The sequence below is a fragment of the Beta vulgaris genome (genome assembly GCF_026745355.1).
Source record: "Beta vulgaris subsp. vulgaris cultivar EL10 chromosome 3 unlocalized genomic scaffold, EL10.2 EL10_2_Chr3_s1, whole genome shotgun sequence".
NCBI classification, from domain to species: domain Eukaryota; kingdom Viridiplantae; phylum Streptophyta; class Magnoliopsida; order Caryophyllales; family Amaranthaceae; genus Beta; species Beta vulgaris.
The window spans coordinates 122,644-143,170 of record NW_026611040.1 but is presented as its reverse complement, the minus strand read 5'-3'; the positions used below and the strand labels follow the sequence as shown (position 1 = coordinate 143,170).

The 20,527-nt window shown below is 36.1% G+C and overlaps 1 protein-coding gene across 1 annotated transcript; it reads right to left on the bottom strand.

The window, feature by feature from the left end:
• Positions 1 to 16,292: 16,292 nt before the first annotated feature.
• LOC104884606 (anthranilate N-benzoyltransferase protein 2-like) lies at positions 16,293 to 18,568 on the bottom strand. The gene is made up of 2 exons (XM_048641609.2): positions 17,409 to 18,568; positions 16,293 to 17,194 (listed from the first exon to the last, which is right to left on the bottom strand). The coding sequence occupies exons 1-2, from the start codon at positions 18,070 to 18,072 to the stop codon at positions 16,536 to 16,538; spliced, it is 1,323 nt and encodes a 440-aa protein (XP_048497566.1). The 5' UTR covers positions 18,073 to 18,568; the 3' UTR covers positions 16,293 to 16,535.
• Between the last annotated feature and the right edge of the window lie 1,959 nt (positions 18,569 to 20,527).

Genomic DNA, 20,527 nt, shown 5'->3' with positions numbered 1-20,527 from the left:
CCTTCTCTCACGTCCCTCCTCCCTCCTCCCTTTCCTCCTTCTCTCTCATCCTCTCTTCTCTCTCAAAAACTCCCAGAAAAGTTGCGACAAAAATCCTGAAATGATTTGCACGAATCATGCCGACGGAGATCGATTGCCATTTGTGATACCTTTTCGGAAGCGGAACGGGCCAATGATTCAAACTCACCACTAGGCTGTGACATTTAGGCTTTTTAAGCCATCCGAGTTCGTTTAAGGCTCCAAATAGCCATTTTTAAGTTCTTCCGAATTTTTTTTTCCTTAATTATGTATTAGGGTTTTGTTTTATGTATTTAAACATTATTAGGTTAATGTTTGGAGGTAGTTCTTGTATTTTCAGATCTATAATTTCTTAATCTTTTTTTTGATTAATGTTCTTGTATACTTCTCTTTGTTTTGATTAATGTTCTTGTATACTTCTCTTTGTTTCAATTAATGTTCTTGTGAAGGGCTGCGCTTTTCTAGCGCAACCCTACTTAAAAAGTGAAGGGCTGCTGTCAAAAAGCGCAGCTCTACTGGCCTTTTTCAGCGCAGCCCGTCTTCATTTTTCCACTAGTGAGATCTAGTATGGTGCCAATAAAGAGCGTCTTCATCATCCCCTTCTATTAAGAGTTCTGACCCCATTATGCTCTATCAATAGTGAAAAAAGTATGAATTATGGAGGAGTTCCAGCGGCGGGTGAGGGTGAAAGAGATGTCAAGCCTAGAGGGTAGCCGCTTGTGTAACAACCCCGAATCTCGATTTTCTTTAGAAAACATAAGGCTTAATTTTAATACATTTGGTAACCGCAAGGCGAAATATAGTTTACAAATACATATATCCATTATTAACTATTACAACTAAAAGGAAATGTAATTAATTAATACACTCCTATAACAACCCATAATTCTAAACTATTGCATCGGAAGACTTAACTTTAATAAATCTACATCTAGGTGAAGTCAACACTCTCACCCCAATATAAGCTACTCACCATTAAGCCATGCACATCCAAGACATGTAATATCAACCAAAAGGCTGAGCAAGAGTTCATACCAATAACAACTTTGAGCTATCCAATGTGCAGGTGGAATACATACATAATATTCTACAAAAATCGTTTCACTTGTACACACTAGGGGAAAAAACGGAAGGGCTGCGTTTTTCTAGAAACGCAGCCCTTAATAGTGAAGGGTTGCGGTTAGCCCAAAATCCGCAACCCTTCATTTACGAAGGGCTCGGTTTTTCGGCTAACTGCAACCCTTTACCCACCCGCGAAAATATTATTTCAATGGGATTTTAAATATTTTGGAAGGAGTTCAGTGGGCGGACTTTTAAAATATTCAGCACTCCTTATTAAACCCTCATTCTCTCTCCTCTCTCACAAATCTCACAAATCTCCCTCGTCGATCAGTCTCTCATGCACAAATCTTAAAACCACCACCACCACAAATCTTCACACCACCACCACCACAATTCCTCCTTCGTCTCTCGTCTCTGGGCTCTCCTCGCATCTCCTTTTAACGTCGCCCACACCACCACACCCCCTCTTCTCGCGCGCACCACTCTCGTCTCCTCTAATGTTGCTCACACCACCTCGCTGGCATTCGCACAAATCGCTCCTCGCATATCCTCTTGCCATCGCTCACACCACCACACCCCCTCTTCTCGTGCGCACCACTCGTGTCTCCTCTGCTGTCGCTCACACCACCTCGTCGGGCATTCGCACAAACCACTCGCGTCTCCTCTGCTAGATCTAGGGTTGGTTCATTTTTTATTTTAGTTTGTCATTTTTAAACTGAAATTTGTTTTCTTTTTGTATTTGGTGTTTCTTGCAGAAATATGAAATTTACGGAGCTATGGTATTTGTGTTTCATACGGCTACCTAATTTCTAGTTGATTTTTTCGAGTTGAAGTCAGAATTTGCTTGGGTGAGTTGTTATTTGCGATTTTTTAATATGAATTGTCGCCTTATTATATGATGTTCGCATTCAATCTGATTGAATTTGTGTAGCCAAATTCTTGTTGCATGCTGTCATTCGCTTGCAATCAAAATCATTGTCGAAGTTGTCTGCAATTGTTTTACTATCTCCTTTCCTTGTAACTTGTAGTTACAAAAAACTCTAACTCTCTCTCTCTTTTTCTCCTAAATTAATCATTTAAATTTCTATCTGCTTCCCCATATTTTACCATTTTGGATATAATTGCTGTTCTACAAAGTAATAATCTCAATACTTGCATAATCATTGTTTTGGTAAATTAGATTCTGACTATTTGTAAGGGTTTCTTTTTTGGATGAATTACTATGTTTCCTTGACAAATATGGTAGATTATAGGTTAAATACATTGGTAAATGGTGATTTTTGACCTGAACTGAATTCTAGAGTCTATATAACTGCCGTTGTTAAAAAAAAAATTTGTTTTTTTTGGATCAAAAGGGCTGCGATTATGGTCAAAACCGCAGTCCTTTGTACAAAGAAGGGTTGCGATTTAAAATTGCATCCCTTCGCTTTTAGTGAAGGGCTGCTACGGAAAGGGTTGCTGGCCAAAAACACAGCCCTTAGGGATGTTTTGACTGCAGCCCTTTTCCACTAGTGATAACATTCAACTTGAATATAATAAACAATCTTCAATAATTCAAATCCACTTTACTTTCTTTCTAAACCATTATGTAAAACTTTCAAATATAACCTTTTGAATATGTGAGTAGGAAGTAATATAAATCTAATGAGCTAGCTAGGGTCACTAGATAAGGTAAACACCAAAGTCCCTAGTATGCATACCCCTAACTCGATAACAAATCGAGATAGGAAGACAATTGGCAAGAGTATTGATCAACATACTCCCAACTACTAATAGATTGTTGAAACACCATTAACTCAACCTACTTTCCATACTCGGGATACCACTTACCGACAACCCCACATTTTATACAAACTTAATAATGTTAGTAACAATGAGGAACTTCCTCTTAATAACCTCAAACTTGTCTCATGAGGAACTTCTTCCTTTTAATATGATTCTCTTAAATAATCTCATAAATATTTTGATAAAAAATATCGTCAAAATAATTAAAAGTTCCATAAATAGCATCGTGAAAATGACTCCAAACTCAATATAAATCACAAATCAATATGAAATCCTTTCTGAAATATTCTTTACAAACTTAATATGAAATCTTACCTTATTAGCAAACCATGGTCAACCAATTTCAATTACAAGTCAAAAAGGTTCTTATACCAACCTGCGATCTACAATATAATATAATATAGCATACATAAATCACTTGATTATACTTTATAAGTTTACACATAAACGACATAACCTAGTTAATGAGTCTTGACTACCTTTAAAAACAACCCACTTTAAATTTCATCCAAAAAGAATACAACAAAGTCAACATAAGTCAAAACTGGTCCAGCTTGGTCAATAAAAGTCAAACTATAAATACTACTAACTATATGAAAACCTTTTTCTCCATTTTACATTATATTACTGACAACTACTGAGTTGATTCAATTAACTGTAACTTAATTCTTTAACTTCTAACTGTAATTTAATGCTCTAACTTCCTATTAAAATGCAATAGCATAGTCCCCCGTGAAGGATGTCTACTTCTCTAGTTCCTGCTACAGTGTTGGCAAAACTGCGGCTTCTTCCCTCCAACAAGAACGACAGGAGTCTTAGAGTGCCTCTAACACACCTTATGGTGGCGATGGTATTCCCTGCACTGATTCAGGTGAACCCATAAATGGAACTACCACCCACTACCATGTTGCCGCCAGAAGCAGAACCCCATATTTCCTCAACCTTCTCACCCATGGGAGGATTCCATATTCGATGAAAAATTTCAATCGAGGGAACCCTTATTTCCAAAGAGAAAATTAGGTGGCACAGAAGGGGAACAGAAGGGCACTCGGTTTAAGGCAGGACGAAGCTACGCCTCACTTAAAATCCTTCAATAAAGGCTAATCTTCTTTTATCTTAAAACGAAGTCAGTGTTGCTACCGCTTTCTTTCCAATAATTCGGGAGCCCTCAAAAGGCGCCGAACGTTTATGAATAAGCTAGTAAGAAATGAACTTCCTTTTAAGGGTAAAAGCGAGTAGAAGGGAACATGCATTTTTTTTATTTGACTAATTTCACAGAATAAAAAGGAAGAAGTCATTCTTTTATCTTGTTGATCGAGCAACAACTACTACTATTAAAATAGTTTCTATAAACTAAAATAATATAATTGATCACTAAACAGGTATAAAAATACGGGGTGTTACAATCTACCCCCTTAAAATAAGTTTTGTCCCAAAACTTAAAGTATTACTCAAATGACCAAACTCATACTCTTGTTTTTAAAAACAAGTCATTAACTCTATAAGTTAGCCAACTACTATCACTCTGGATAACATCTCCAACAATCAAATCATTTCGGACAACATCTCCGGCAACTAATTCATTTTCTTATACATCAATTCAATTGACCACCTTTATAACCACAATAATTCCAACTTCTATATTCATACCATAACAAGTAGAACCAACATCTCATAGATCAATTGATTTGATCAACCTTGTAGACATACAACCATTTCAACTAAAAATGTTCATACTATAAGATCGAAGTAAAACATGCAACATATTACAAGGTTTACCATAAAACTTTACCATAAAACTTCTAATCATACATGAATTAGGTATACATCATACATGAAATAATAACTTTTAGCACCAAACATACAATTGGCACGAAATCTACCCCCCCTAAAAAGGAAGTTACGCCCTCGTAACTAACAATGACATGAACAAGAGATGGGGATACATAAAACACATGACATCCTTGGTCTTACGAGTAGTTCTTTAGTATTGTGGTGTGACCACAAAACATTTACTATCCATTTCTCAACCCTACTGTCTAACAGATCTATTGGTCTAGAGTCTCAACTAGAACTTCAACTATCACCATGTGACGAGTTACTAATACGACGTCGTAACTAAGAAACATGGAATACATTACATACACAATCAACTATCCTTTCAAGGATCACATATAAACTCGGGAATCAACCCCCTTACTAAGGCTTAGACACGACGGGAAATAATCTAAGTCAAGCTAAACCGAGCCACTACTGTCACGTTCACTCGTTGGACTATGTTGTAGAGTGTGAAATCAACTCAAACTACACTATTGTTCCCAAGTGCTTTAAATAATGACATAGGATTTTATGGAAATTCCGGCAGAGTTTCCTTTGTAAAATGGACAACTCGAAATGAGAAAAGGTGTTTTAAACCTGTTACAATCACAATACCGAAAAGCATTTCCAAATTCAGTAGTTAACGCTTTTGCGGAGCAACAACTAACCCAAACCGGGAGTATTATCTCTCTTAAAAAAATTAGAAGTAAATACTCATACAGTATGAACTCACTATTACATGGTTGGGCGTACTCACCAAAAAAAACGTAAAATAATTCACAACTCGACATCTAGAACTTCAACTTAAAGTTATTATAACACTCACAATCACCACGGCATACCATAAATGGAAAAAACAAAATACTTTGACAATTGCATCAATACTGCAAAGTTGGATCCATCCCTACCTCGAGGTAGTTTTTTGTGACCTAGCAGGTTGTTCTTAGAGTTGTAATCTTGAGGTTGTGACTTAAGTAAGACTAAAAAATAAAAGTCTTGGAAATTTGAAAAGTCGAGGTAAGATTGAGATTTGGGAAGTAAGTGATTACATGTAGTTGTTTGTGTTATGGTAGTTGTTGTTGATCCCTCTTATGTGGATGTTTGACTTGATAAAGTCAATGAGTTTGCTAAGTGTGGAACTAGTTGAGTTTCATGTTTGACTCTAGTTAAGTTGTGTTGGCTTCCATGCTTGGAATGATTGGCTAGTAAAGATAAACCATTTCGAGTATATCCTTGTTTGGGTTGTGATTTTAAGTTGGTGCATAGTCGAAAGTTTGTTATAATAAGCTTCAAGTTTGAGTCACACAATGCAAAATTTAGTTCCATTTTAAAGGAACTTTAAGGTGACATTCCGTCTTGATGTTAATTTCTATCATCACCTATTTCATTTAAGTATCTAGCTCGCCGATTTTTATGTTCGCATTAGGACAAACTATTATAGTTAATAGGGGTGAGCCTTATTCCATTTAAAGTGACACTCCTTTTTATTTTTATTTTTTGCTCTTGTGTGTCTTGTGGTGTTAGACTCACCCACATCCCGTACTTTGTCTATCTTTTGGCCTTGAGAATATTTAGTGATTAACTACTTGTCTATCTTTTGGCCTTTTTATTGAGTTACGTGATGACATATACGAATTGTATGTAGTTGGTGTGAACCGTTAACTGAAAACCTTATAGGGAATGGTTTGGTTATCTCTTGGATATGCTAGTCTTGTTGACTAAGTACTATGAATTGACTTTTTAGTGTATGATTGTGTGTTGAAGCGATAACAAGAGTTGAAACTTGAGTTATTAGATCTCTTGGTCATGCCTACATACCTTGTTTACTTGAGCTTAAAGTAGTCTAGTTAGTCATGAGATGACTATCTACTGTAAGTTGTCGTGTTTAATTGACTTTCATGGAATATTCGTGGTGAAGTGCTTAGCTAAATGAAAAATGAATAAGTCCAAGTAGGTCGGTTTCACGTAGCATATACGTGACTAGTCAAAGGCATCTCATAGAATGTTAAGGATCAACCATTTGACCCTGGTAAAGTATTACTGTTTATTTGTCGGTGTCAAGGAGTCGGTTTGACACCATTATAGAACAACTAGTAATTGTCATGTATCTATTAAGGCTATGGAGTGGCTACATATGCAAGGCATAATGTCAAATCGAGTCATGTCGATGGTAGGATGTGCAATTCCCCGCTGTGTGAATTGTTTTGTAGTGATCAAGGTCTAATAACATTAAATGGTTAGCGAGTCTAATGTAGACTGGTTTAACGAAGAGAGTCTCTCCTCATTAATTGAGTGTAATGTTAGGAGTATAAGTTGAAGTAATCTAAGTATTTGGTTTAAAGTCATTGCAAACTTCTTGAGTGGTAGCCACTAACCTTAAATGACAAGCTACAAGCTCCGTAGTTCCTTGCCCTTATCTAATGAAATAACTCTAGTTGTGGAGTTACAGTTGTACCATGTTTATTGGTTGAGAATCTCGAGATAGCTTGGTTATAACTTAAAAAAGATCTCCTTTTTGTGTCCCCCTGGGGTGTTAGACACCCACTTAAAGTTGAACAAATCGTCGTTAATGACCTAGAGGCCATTAGGAATGGTTTAATGCGTGTAAACTCAATTTAATTAAGTCTTGTTCGAAGAATGAGACTAAATTATTATAGTGGTAAAAGTGTGTAGTTGATTAATTTGATTAAGTTTTAAGTGAGTAAGGGTTACGTGTATCATATCACAAGTCCATGACTAGTTGTTTCGGTCGAAACTAATGAATCTAACAGAAACTAAGGAAGTATAGTGGACCATATCTATTTCATGAACCTTGATAAGTGAGTTTAAGTTAACTCTAGATTGCTATGTTTGGATTGTTGAGTATCGGTACGCAAGGGTAATAACACCATTATTGTTGATGGAGTTGTTAGTTTATGTGATTCATGTATCCGTGCTTGACTTTAAATTTTATTTCGTGAGACTATAGTGTGTGAACGGTTCATGGTGTGTTATGAATGTGTGTTAGTTTTGAGTCATAGTTCTAAAAAGGGGTTTTGTATAAAGTAAGCTTTAGTTTCATGTAAATAGAGCATATCGTTACTGTGATACCTAAGTAGCTCGATTTGGCTCTGTTTAGTCAACGAGGAAGTTATCCTACCAAAGGCTATGTGAAATTGTTCAATTTGTTGTGTAGTGTGTGAAAGTGTTTTAAACACGTTTAAATTGAGGTTGTGGATTCGTTCTCGAATCTATCTAGAAATATGTTTCTACAACGATTTGAGTGAATTTTGGAAAAAGTTAAAAACACGTTTTTGAAAAAGTTTTGAAAGGGGACAAGTCTGCCGCAGATTGTGAGCCTTGAAGGTCTCTTAGTGGAGCTTTCTACCGCTCTGTAATGTATTTTGAGTGGTACCAAGTAATAGGAGACTTGGTGTTTAGTAAAGAATATTTGGAATGGTGTTATGCACTTTAAACTTGTCTAGGTTTAAACCCAAGTAAAGTGATTAGTTGTATGGCTGGCCCACGTGGTGGAGTTTCAAGCCTCCACGCCCCCACTGTTAAGACTATAAGTCAAACCAATGCTAGAGATTTTAAACTCCACCTTTGTTGTCAGCGTTATGTTCGACCCCATTTTCAGGGGTCTCAAGCCTCAATACCCTAGTATCGGAAATATATGCCTTATTATTTGGATTTGCTGGATCCCAATCAACAAATTGTTTTAAAGCGATAGAGCTTAGCATGTTTTTCCTTTGTGTCTAAAAGATTGTTGTGACAATAAAAATGATTGAGCAAAGTTTTTGCAAAATAAGATTTCTATAAAAGGGTCATTTATTATTGGATTTCCAATAATGAATCGTTCCGAAAGAAAGAAAAATTGGTTGTGTCCATATTCCCGCGTAAGGTTATTTAAGTACTTTTTTTTATTGTCAGCGTTATGTTCGACCCCATTTTCAGGGGTCTCAAGCCTCAATACCCTAGTATCGGAAATATATGCCTTATTATTTGGATTTGCTGGATCCCAATCAAGATATTGTTTTAAAGCGATAGAGCTTAGCATGTTTTTCCTTTGTGTCTAAAAGATTGTTGTGATAATAAAAATGATTGAGCAAAGTTTTTGCAAAACAAGATTTCTATAAAAGGGTCATTTATTATTGGATTTCCAATAAAGAATCGTTCTGAAAGAAAGAAAAATTGGTTGTGTCCATATTCACGCGTAAGGTTATTTAAGTACTTTTTTTTATGTAAATGCTTAGTGTGCTTTGATATAATTGTCGTGGTGTCATTGATTATGTGAGAGCCATAAACTCCAAAACACGTGCTATGAATGTTTATGGGTTATGACTCAGCCCAATTATTGTTAAAAGAATTGCAGTTGTCGCAAATGGAACCAACTCAAATGATGAGTGTAAATCAGCTATTGCCTTAGCGAAAAATCTCGTGTTTCATAATCGAAGCAAACACATCGACACAAGGTTCCACTTTTATGAGACAGTGTATAAAAACAAAGGATATTAAATTGAAATACTTAAAGTCACTGGATTAGCTTGATGATATCTTTATGAAGCCTCTAAAATTTGATGACTTCCAAAGAATGAATAAGCTAATTGATCTAGTATGAAAAACAAGTTTAAGGGGGAGTGTTGAAAATAATTAAACTTGACAAATCTAATAATAGTAAGTTGGTAAATAAGCATAAAATAACGTAATTATTTTGTCAGAGAATAAGAGAAACTTTAGGAACGATAGGTAGGGAATACGTTACATAATTTAGCATTTTGCATAATATAAATATGAGTAACTCATTTGTAGTCACCCATAAATAAACAATAAAGAATTAGTTTATAGTGCATTTATTTTCTCTTATACTTATTATATTAAGTATTAGTGAGTTCCCATTACGCTTCCAACAATCACCCTTCCAATCTATTATATCTATTTTTTTAATATGGTGACCCTCTTTTTTTATAAATCACATGTACTAGCTGTCTACACTAATCTAGCTAGTGTTAACCACGTCCATATAAATTTTTTAACAAACACGAAAATGATCAGCAAAAAGCGCAAACAACATCTATATTCTAGTGATCGACTATTATTAATCTTTGAATATATAAGAAATTGGGAAATTTCCTCAGGTACCCCTGAGGTTTGACGTAATTCCCAAATTAACCCTCACATTTGGGAAATTCCTCAGATACCCCTGAGGTTTGTGTTTGGGTCTAAAATACCCTTACTAATAACGGTAGGTTAACGCTGGTAATTTTCTCCCCTCTTCCTCTCCATCTTCATTCTCTTCATCTCTCCTCCCATCTTCTTCTTCACCACTCATCTTCTTCACAATCAAACTGCAATCAAACTATAGCTTTTTAAGCACTTCAAAGACAAAATAAATCATCTACTGCTTCAAAATCCAAAATCATCCAACAACAACTAAATCAAACAACTTTCATATTAGAGTTTCCAATATTCAGTTGACAGAAAATTTCACGCCAGAATTGACCCACCATTGGAGCTTCAAAAAAACCCATTACTCCATTAAACTGACCCACCATACTAAATTTATGCTATGAGTACTTCATATTTTGAAATTGAAAAGACGGAAAAAGAAGAAAGGCAAGAACAAATCTGGAGCTGAAGAGTATGCAGAAGCAGAACCAATGGCTGAAACCTCAAATGGTGCTACAGTTGAAAATTGAAAAGACGAAAAATATGTCGCTTCAAATTTTGTTACTTGTTGATTCTCTTTTGTATTTGCTTGTTGATGCGCAACTTAAACATATTTAGATGTTGATCTTTCTATATTTCATGTTGCCTCTCACTTCTGTGTAAAGTTCTGGGTTTGAGCCCAAGGAATGAATTTTTCTTGATACACAGTTAAAAAAAAAAAACTTCATATTTTGAAATTGAAGCAGAATTTTTATGACCCAGTTTGCTTATAAGATGGAAAATTCCTCTTGTTCTACTATTTAACAAGAATGCAAAAATTATAAGAATGGTGTTCACCGGTGGGGAGGCAGTCAGGTGGTGAATGGGGTTGTACGTTTTGGGTACCGAAAAATAGATGGGTAGAATGGTGGGAGGAGAGAGAGAAAATTCTGAGAAAACTTTGGAAAATTTGGAGGATGGTGGGAAGATGGTGGGAGGAGAGAGAAAGTTTGGAGGTTCATCAATGAAGGAGGGTGGGAGGAAGGAGTGAAAACTAAAGAAAGAGAGAAAAAAAAAGTTAACGGCGTTAGGGTTCCGTCATTAGTAAGGGTATTTTAGACCCAAACACAAACCTCAGGGGTATCTGAGGAATTCTCCAAATGTGAGGGGTAATTTGGGAATTACGTCAAACCTTAGGGGTACCTGAGGATATTTCCCTAAGAAATTTGTTTGGAAACAAAATAATACTCTACTTTATTATATGGAAAAGGTGAGGGAAAAAGGCTTTCTCACACTTTTATTTCTCAAACTTACAGAAGGTATATATAGCAACATTACATGTAACTATAAAGAAAACCAAAAGACTTAAAGTCATGAAGAGACTAAGAAGGTGAATCATTAGACTATCCACCAATTATTATGCACTTAATTAAAACTACAACAATCTCTTTTTGAAATCCTTCACTCAATACCCCGCCTTGATTCAAAGTCACTAGCTCCCAACTTTATCCTAAAGAAAAGATGTTTGACTCTAGAAAGCGATTTGGTGAAGATATCATCAGTTTGCTAATTTCTACCATAAATCTTCAATATAATTTTCTTATTAGCTACAATTTTCTGGATGAAATGATGCTTCATATCTACATGCTTTTTCCTTGCATGAAAAGTAGGGATTTTGGCCAAAGCAATTGCAGAACTATTATCACAATACACCTCTATAGCATCCTTTTGCTCATAATTAACTCACCCGAAAGTTTCTGTAGCCATAATGCTTGTCGAGTTTCTACACTAGCTGTTGTACACTCTGCTTCTGCTGATGATAATGCCACTGTCTATTGCTTCGTTGAACTCCATGTTACGGCTCCAGATCCAGAGCTAAAAACATGACTTTGAGGTACTCTTACGATCATCTAAGCACCCTCACCTGTCACTATAAGTGAAACCAACCAACTTGAAGTTTGCTACTTTACTGTACCATATATCAAGGTTTACAACTCCATCAATTTAGTAAAGAATTATTTTGCAGCGTCAAGGTGTTGCCTTGTTGGGTTATGGAAAACCTAGACACCACACTTACATAAAATGTAACGACAAGTAATTCAGACACCAACTATGCTTCTAAATAACCTTGCATCAACTAGCTCTGTTCCATCATCCTACTGCAACTTTAACGTTGCATACTTCTCTTGTCAAACAAAAATACCGTCTTCACCTTGCTTCACTTCAAGCCCCAAAAAATATCGCAACAAGCTCAAATCAGTCATCTCAAAATTCTTCATCATATTTGACTTAAAGTCATCAATAATAGATTATTAAGAACCCATATGAATCATGTCGTCCACATACAGACGCAATAAAAGAAAATCTTCATTTCCTTGGTGCTTCTTAGAAAGAGTGGGCTCATTATCACTTTTTGTAAACTTGCTTTCAATAAAGAAAAAATCAATTTTACTATACCATTCCAGCTGTGAGGTTTGCTTTAGGCCATAAAGTGCCTTCCTCTACCTGTAAACTTTATTTTCATTGTCACTAACAACAAAGCCTTGAGGTTATGAAACATAAACCTCCTCTTTTAGTTCACCGTTCAAAAAGGCCGACTTCACATCAAATTGATATAAAGGCAACTTAGAGATGATAAAAAAGCCCGGCCCGTCCCGACATTTTGGGCGTGTTTGGGCAGCAATTTTTTGGCCCGCGGTCAGACCCGGCCTGGCCAGCCATAATTTGTTTTCTTTGGGCAAGCTAAAAATGAGTTTTTAGTCTAATTTTTGGCCCGGTCGCATGTGGCCCGAAAAACCCGCTCTTTTGACCCGAATAGAGGCTATGGGCACAAAATTTTGGCCCGAATTTCGCCCAGCTAGGTCCGACACATCCAATGGGTATTTTTTTTAGGCTCGTTCGACCTCTAAGGCATGATCACCTCTAAGGCAAGTTCATTTGAGCTGCAAAGGCAATAAAAACTCTTACTGTTTCGAAAAGAGCAACAGGAGTGAAAGTCTCCTCATAATCACTGCCTTGCTGCTGTGAGTATCCTTTAGCTATGAGCCGAGCCTTATGCTTTTTGAATACTTCCACTAACATTGAACTTTGATCTGAACACCGACTTTAGCTCAATAACATTCTTATCCTCTGGCATATCAACCAACTCCCAAGTTTCATTCTTGCGTATGGCTGACATTTCCTCATTCATTACTTCTTGCCAAGCTTGATTTTCTTTGCGTCTTCATAAAAAGTGGGATGTGCTACAAGTAGAGCAAAAGTACAAGACTCATTTAACTCTCTTACTGAACAAAACTTCCTTGACGTTGACTCTGGAGAAGAGGTTGAATGACATGAATTGTCCCTATCTGAGGAAGATGGGCTGTTAGGCTCTGAGAAAGATGGGCTGCTTGGCATAGAATCTGATGATGATTAATTAGTGACTACTTTCAGACTCAAAAGCTTCTGGTTGTGCTAAATCTGGTTGCACATAAGTTGGAACTGCTGCCACTGATGGCCCACTATCATTGCTCCATCTCCATTTTTCTTCCTTATAAAACTTGACATCTGTACGTACAACAACTTTTCTACCCACAGGGTTATACAACTTATATGCTTTAGACTTAGTACAATAGCCAACAAAGATATATTTTTCTGACTTACTATCAAGTTTGTGACGCAAATTTAAAGGAACTAAAGCACGAGTTATACAACCAAATATTCTCAAGTGTCTTACATGCGGTTTCTTACCATGTCATGCTTCAAATGGTGTTCTATTCATCAAAACTCTTGTTGGAGAAATGTTCAGCAAGTAGATAGCAGTAGCTACAGCTTGTCCCAAAACTCATCAAGTAACTTCTTTACTTTCAGCATGCTTCTAGCCATCTCCACAACGGTTTCATTTTTGGGCTCTACCATGCCATTTTGTTGAGGTATGTATGGTGCTATAAGTTCCCTTCGTATGCCATGTTCATCACAAAAATTAGTAAACTTAACACAAGAAAATTCACCTCCAGGATCAGTGCATAATCTCTTTATGTGCCTGTCACTTTGGTTCTCCACTAAAGCCTTGAATTTCTTGAAATTCTCAAAGGCTTCAGATTTCCACTTCAAGAAGTAAACCCAGCTCATGCGAGTATAATCATCTGTGAACAACAAAAATAACGACTTCCTCCAATTTACTCTGTTCTCATTAGACCGCACAAATCAGTATGAACTAGATCAATGAAATTAGAAGCCCTCCATGACTTCCCACTAGGAAGGGTTGCCTACATTGCTTTCCATAGGCACACCCTTCACAAAATCATGTTCACCCATTTTAGGCAACCCAAATAGCATCTCATGTCATCTCAAGACTCCCAAGCTTTTCACATTAAACTGCCGATAACGCAAGTGCCATAATTTAGTTCCACTATCTCTTTGCACAGCTAAGGCACTAGTCATATCATTTGAAATGTCTAGCGAAAACATTATTATGGGTACTTTGATATTGGTAATTGTATTGCTAGTTTTCTTGTCACAAATGACAGGAGAATTATTTTCAAACACAACAGAATATTCACTCTTCATCAATTGTCCAACACAAGTTAAGAGCTAAATCTGGCACATATTGCACATTATGAAGAATTTTTACATCACATGGCCTTGAGTAGTTTTAAAGGCAATCATACCTTTTCATATCACTTGCACCTTCTTGTCATCATGAAGTCGAACTTCACTTATTTGTGATTCATCAAGATCTCTAAATTAAACAAAGACTTTGAACAAGACATATCGTTCAAACATTCACTATCAGTGAACCATACACCATTTGTAATATCAGCGGCACTAGTGCATGCAATGAACACTTGCTTTCTTCCTCCACTTTTTGTGTGAAATTTGTAACTCTCTTCTCCCCACCTTGCTTTCTCCAACATTGAGCCTCCTTGTGTATGTCCATATTTCTTACAAAAGTGACACTGAATTGCACTTCTATTTTGGCTTGACTCATCAGATCGATACACATCGCCATATATATATATATATATATATATACATATATATATATATATATATACATATATATATATACATATATACATATATATATATACTATATATATATATATATACATATATATATATATAATATATATATATATATATATATATATATATATACATATATATATATATATATATACATATATATATATATATATATATATATATATATATATATATATATATATACCTCTGCCTCTACCATTATCATGGCCTCGACCTCGACCTCGATAACTACCTCTACCATGACCACCAATTTTTTTTCTTTATTTGAAGACTCCTTTACTTGGAAATCCTTCTCTTTAACTTTAACATCACCCTTCTTTACCCAACTTTCATGAGCCAACAGAGTGCCCATCAAATGTTGTGTAATTAAAAAGGTCCTTTGACTCCATAATTCAGGCACACATGATGCTAATCTTTGTTTAAACTTCTCAATATTTTACTTACTACATCCTCATTCCTAATTCTTTCAGCATATGACTTCATCTGACTAACAATTTCAGTTACTCTTGACAAACAAGTTTGCACAGATTCTTTCTCTCCCATAGTTAATTCAGAAAAACTTCGAAGAAGAGTTTGTAACCGTACCTTTATAACCTCCTGATCACCGAAATACTCCTGCTTAAGTATCTCCCAAGCTTCATCCACAGTAGAAGCTGCTGAAATTCTGGGAAAAATATCATCATCTAATGCGACTGAGAAATGCCTTTGCATCTTTCTTGCGATTCTTCCTTAACGGTTGATCAGGCACTGCGGGTGCCGGAGTCGGTTTAGTATAGCTGGTCTCCACCGATCCCACGACTCTTTGGACTTGAATATTGTCTTCATTTTAAGACTCCATAAGTGAATGAAGCTCAATGGAATATGGTACTCTGGAGACCAGAGAAGGTGTACAGAATTATTAGGGAGTGTATAGTGATGCGAATTAAGAGTGTTTTGCCTAGGAAGATATCCAGTAAGGATATAGCATGATGGGAAACTGTAAAGAGCAAAGTGTATAGTGTTTAGTTGTTAGCTAAACTTTTGTAGCTTCCCTTGTGTGGAGGAGTCCAACCTAGTTAGTTTGCTCCCTAGGGGTTAGCTGTTGGTGTATTGAATTTTCTTGTGATTAATACTACTTACTCTTACTTAGCAAAAAAAAAAAAAAAAGACTCCATAAGTGATACTTTTCCCCCTTAGAGATTGGAATTAAGGGATGAGATGAAGAATTTGTGGCATTGCTTGCCATAATCTCCACTATGTGATTTCTGTGTTTTTATAATGTTTAATGTTCAATTGGGATTTTTTTTTAGGTTATACGATTCTTGCAGGTGATGGTGGTCACCCTTTCTTTTCTCTCGCTTACTTTACCTTCCTCTTTTTTTTTCACCTTTTTGGACCGTAACCTGGAATACTTTGCTCCGGATACCACAAATGTTAGGAAACAAAATAATACAGTACCATATTATATGGAAAGGTGGAGGGAAAAAACTTTCTCACTTTTATTTCTCAAACTTAGAGAAGGTATATATAGCAACATTATTACATGTAACTATAAAGAAAATCAAAAGACTTAAACTCATGAAGAGACTAAGAAGGTGAAATATTAGACTATCCACCAATTATTATGCACTTAATTAAACTATAACAGTAACTTTGAATTACTTCACTCAATAGAAATTACAGAAAATAATGAAATTTAATAGCTGGCTGGCAAGACATCATATGTCATACAAGTAATTTTCAAATAAGGGCATGTGAAGTGTAGAAAGATTAATGCATAGTGAAAAGTTGCCATCCTTGCTTGGGCTTGCAAGGAAGAATGCTTGCCCCTGTACTTTAATACCGCCATGACCTACAAACTTGGGTTTTCCCCACCCAAAATCAGCTTCATAAAAGGGAATCCTACCCCAAGAGTTTATTGACAAGTATGGATTGTTCTCATCACAAGCGACACGTACAAGATTGGTTATATCAGATTGCATTTCTAGATAATCAATTGCTGATCTTAAGTACTCTGTTTTCTCCACCTTTTGTAGCGCCTCGTGAACTTTATTCGCAGCATACCATAGTGGCTTGCTAGTGATATCACTTGCTTTTGCAGTACAAGCTGTGAAGAAAACTACATTACCAAAGTATTCTTGCGGTATTGTGGGATCTCGTAATCTTGATCGTCCATCAATTGGTATATGGAGCTTCACACATTGATCGTCAATTAACCCGCGTGCTTTGGATGCACACCTCCACACATGCCCGGCTAGAATCTCATATGTACTTAGCTTGTAGCTTTCTACTTCTTGGGATGGGAATGTTGCTTTTACTTTTAGGGTATCTACTTGATCTTTAGAAAGTTTGAAGAGGCATTCCCTTGACATTTCACCTGATTTTATTATGACATAGAAGAGAATAGAAAATACGTAAAAATAAGTTCAGTGCAACAAATATAAGTTCTAATTAGTAAGAGTATATTCAGATAAAAAAAGATCGGGGGAGTGAGCATCCCTGTTGTGCTAACTACTAAATACAAGGTACTAATGTAAATCATTTGTAATAAGTATACAAAGGACTGCACAATTATGTAGCTCGTGACTTACATTGATTTCCCTTGGGTGGTATAGCTGGCTCGTACTCCAAATGCTGGAAGCTAACCTGAGGTGGGTCACGCGGAGCTAGGTAGACAGCCCGGGCATGGAAAGGTTGAACATTGAGTTCAAACCCCCTAGCAAGTCTTGCCCATGAGTTAATGAAGTATGCATATCCAATTCCATCAGTCACATAATGATGAGTACCTAAGCCAATTGAAACACCCCCACACTTGAACCGGGTGACTCGTAACATTAGTAGGGGGAACAACGAGAGACCACCCGAGTAGTCGCACACAGGTAAGACCAACTTGCGAAGTTCAGTATTGGGCTTAAAGTCACCAAAATCAGCAAGAACGTGCGTTGTTTCAACCTCTTCAAACGAGACGCCTGCCGCATTGCAATCGATCTCAAATCGATTATTTTCCTCATTCTTCTTTAATCTCCCCGCTAATGGATAAAATGGCACTAAAACTGTACCTAGAGACTCCTTCAAAATTTGCGTGTCAAAACTTTTTGATGCATTATTCACCTCTTGTGGACTGTAGATGAAGAAACTAGCGGTGTGTAAATAAGGCGTGGGAAACAATAAGTCTAGGCATGAGAGCCAAACAGCATGTTTTGGAGTTTCCACTGCCGGACACACCATTATGGATTCTTTCACGCTGAAGCTCATTATTTCTCGAATCTCCTTTTAATTTTTTCTTTTTGGTTTGTTGATAGTTGTATTAGAGCTATTGTCGAACTGAACCATGGGACTGGTAGCACAAAGTTTATAAGGAGCTACACTTTCATTGATGGGTCATGTGATACAGCCGAAGAATGAGATCACGAAACACGTGAAATTGGCTTGGTGGTATAATCTCAAAAAAAAAAAAAAAAAAAAAATGTACGACCTATTATCTTATATGACATTATTGTCTACTTTTCCTAAGGATAGGAGCTAGCTCAAGTGGGTAGAGCGCTCCCCCTTGGCCCTTGAGGTCAGGGGTTCGATCCTTACTCCCAGCATTATGCTGCGGTATTTCCTTAGCATGCTATGCATGCCTTACTAGCCAATGTGTTGGTAGTTCCTACAGGCTAGTAGCCTGGTAGGGGTTAGCTCTTGGGCTAACTTAATTTCCTAATCAAAAAAAAAATAAAAATAAAAATTGTCTACTTTTCCTTGTGGACGTCCCACACCCCCATCTAACAAAGGGCTTTTAAAATCTGTAAATGTTTTAATAAAATTTGAGCTCCCCTAAGGGACTACCTATTTGTCATTTTAGTTAACGTTAAGTACTGAAGATGGTGAATTGGTTTTATTATGAAACAATAATTCATCGACCTTCAACACAACATTATAAAATAGTAAAGTGATAAAATATGGTCTGGTTCTCAAGTAGGTAAAGTTGAAAATTAAACTTTAGTACCTTTTTAATTCTATATATCCATTAGTGGAAAAAACTCCATTTGATACGGTTAATATCAATCTTACGGATGCGATTTTGGTCCGCATCAGATGGACCCACAGCTGCTAACAAAAAAACTGATGCGGTCCAAAACCACATCAGTATGGTAACAATCTGATGTGGTTTTCAAGAACGACTGCATCAGATTGTGGCTTCTTTGAAAAAAAAAAAGTTCAACAGCTTCCATTTACAGCAACAAAAACATGGGGCTATTACAGCAACCAAAACAAAAATCTAAAATGATGTAAATGTAATTATACAAACGAAAAATAAGAAACTAATCAAATGAAATATATACAAACGAAGTTAGTGGTTTTAATTTATACAAACGAAATTAAATGAAAAAAATAAAGTAATTAATCAGATCTACAATTACAGAGTATAAACTAATTAACTGAAAAATAAGAAACGAAAAACGAGAACTAAACAAGAATTAAACGGAATTAAACCTAGGTCTAGAATAATATGAAATTACATGATAATAATCACCACAAAAATTAAAAAATCCAACTAAAAAACGAAAAAACTCGTGATGTGTGGGTGGTGGTCGAAATTTCAAGGAGGTGAAGATTAGATTTGGGTGCCGTTAAAGACTAAGACGTTGTCGTTTCCCTTCGTGGTTGGTCGCGTTAGCGTTGGTGGCATTGGCGGTGTGTCGTGGCTTGGCGTTGGCGGTGTGTTGTGGCTTGGCGTTGGCGGTGGTGTTTGAGAACGACAGAGGAGAGAGGAGGATGTGCGGTGGTTGATAGGCGTGTCGCGCACCTAACAAAAGTAATTTCCTAACTAACCTCCTAACTATGTAGCAGGGCAAGTCAGGGTCAAATCCACAGGGACAAACAATATCAAACACTAGGTATCTTGACTCAATTTAACTAAACAAGTGACAAACAAAGATGAAAAGGTGTTGAACTAATAATAACACTAAACTATGACAATTACTAAAGATGCACAAGGTATAATCAATCAATAAAGGCATCTACAATTAAGTATCCCCACTAGTATGACCAACACATGAATAATTTCCATCCCAATAAACATAATCAATGATTCAAAAGGAGTAATGCACTCTATAACTACCAAAGACCTCTCCCGAGTACCAATTCTACTCTAAACAAGCAATCAAACCTATTCCCATGGAATGCAAGAAAGAGACATTAAACATGGCATCACAAATAAATTCCTAGTAATCCTATCTACTTATTCCCAAGAGATATTCATACTCTTGATTGAATCAACAAAACATCTAGATTCAATTCCCATTGAAAACAAGATATAAGGAATCAATTCAAAATCATCTATCCCTAGTATGATAATGAAAATAAGAACAATTCAACAAGCAAGAAAATTATACATAAACTTGGGATTAATGAAGAATTCATGTATTAATCATCACTAGGGTTCAACTTAACCCTAGATTATAAAACTACTCACTCATAATTGAAATAACAAAGCAAATAATACATAAATTGAAAGACATAATAATAATGAAGGAAAAAAGAGATTAGAAAAACTTAGTCTTTACTTGAAGAAATCAAACTTGTAGAATCAAGGTTCAATAATGGAGTTTTTCCTTACTCTATTCTCTCTTAATGAAAAAGTACTCAAAAGTATGTTTAATAAAACCTAATATTGTTTTCATAAATAAAAAAAAAGAAATAATTATAAAGCGCAAAATTAATC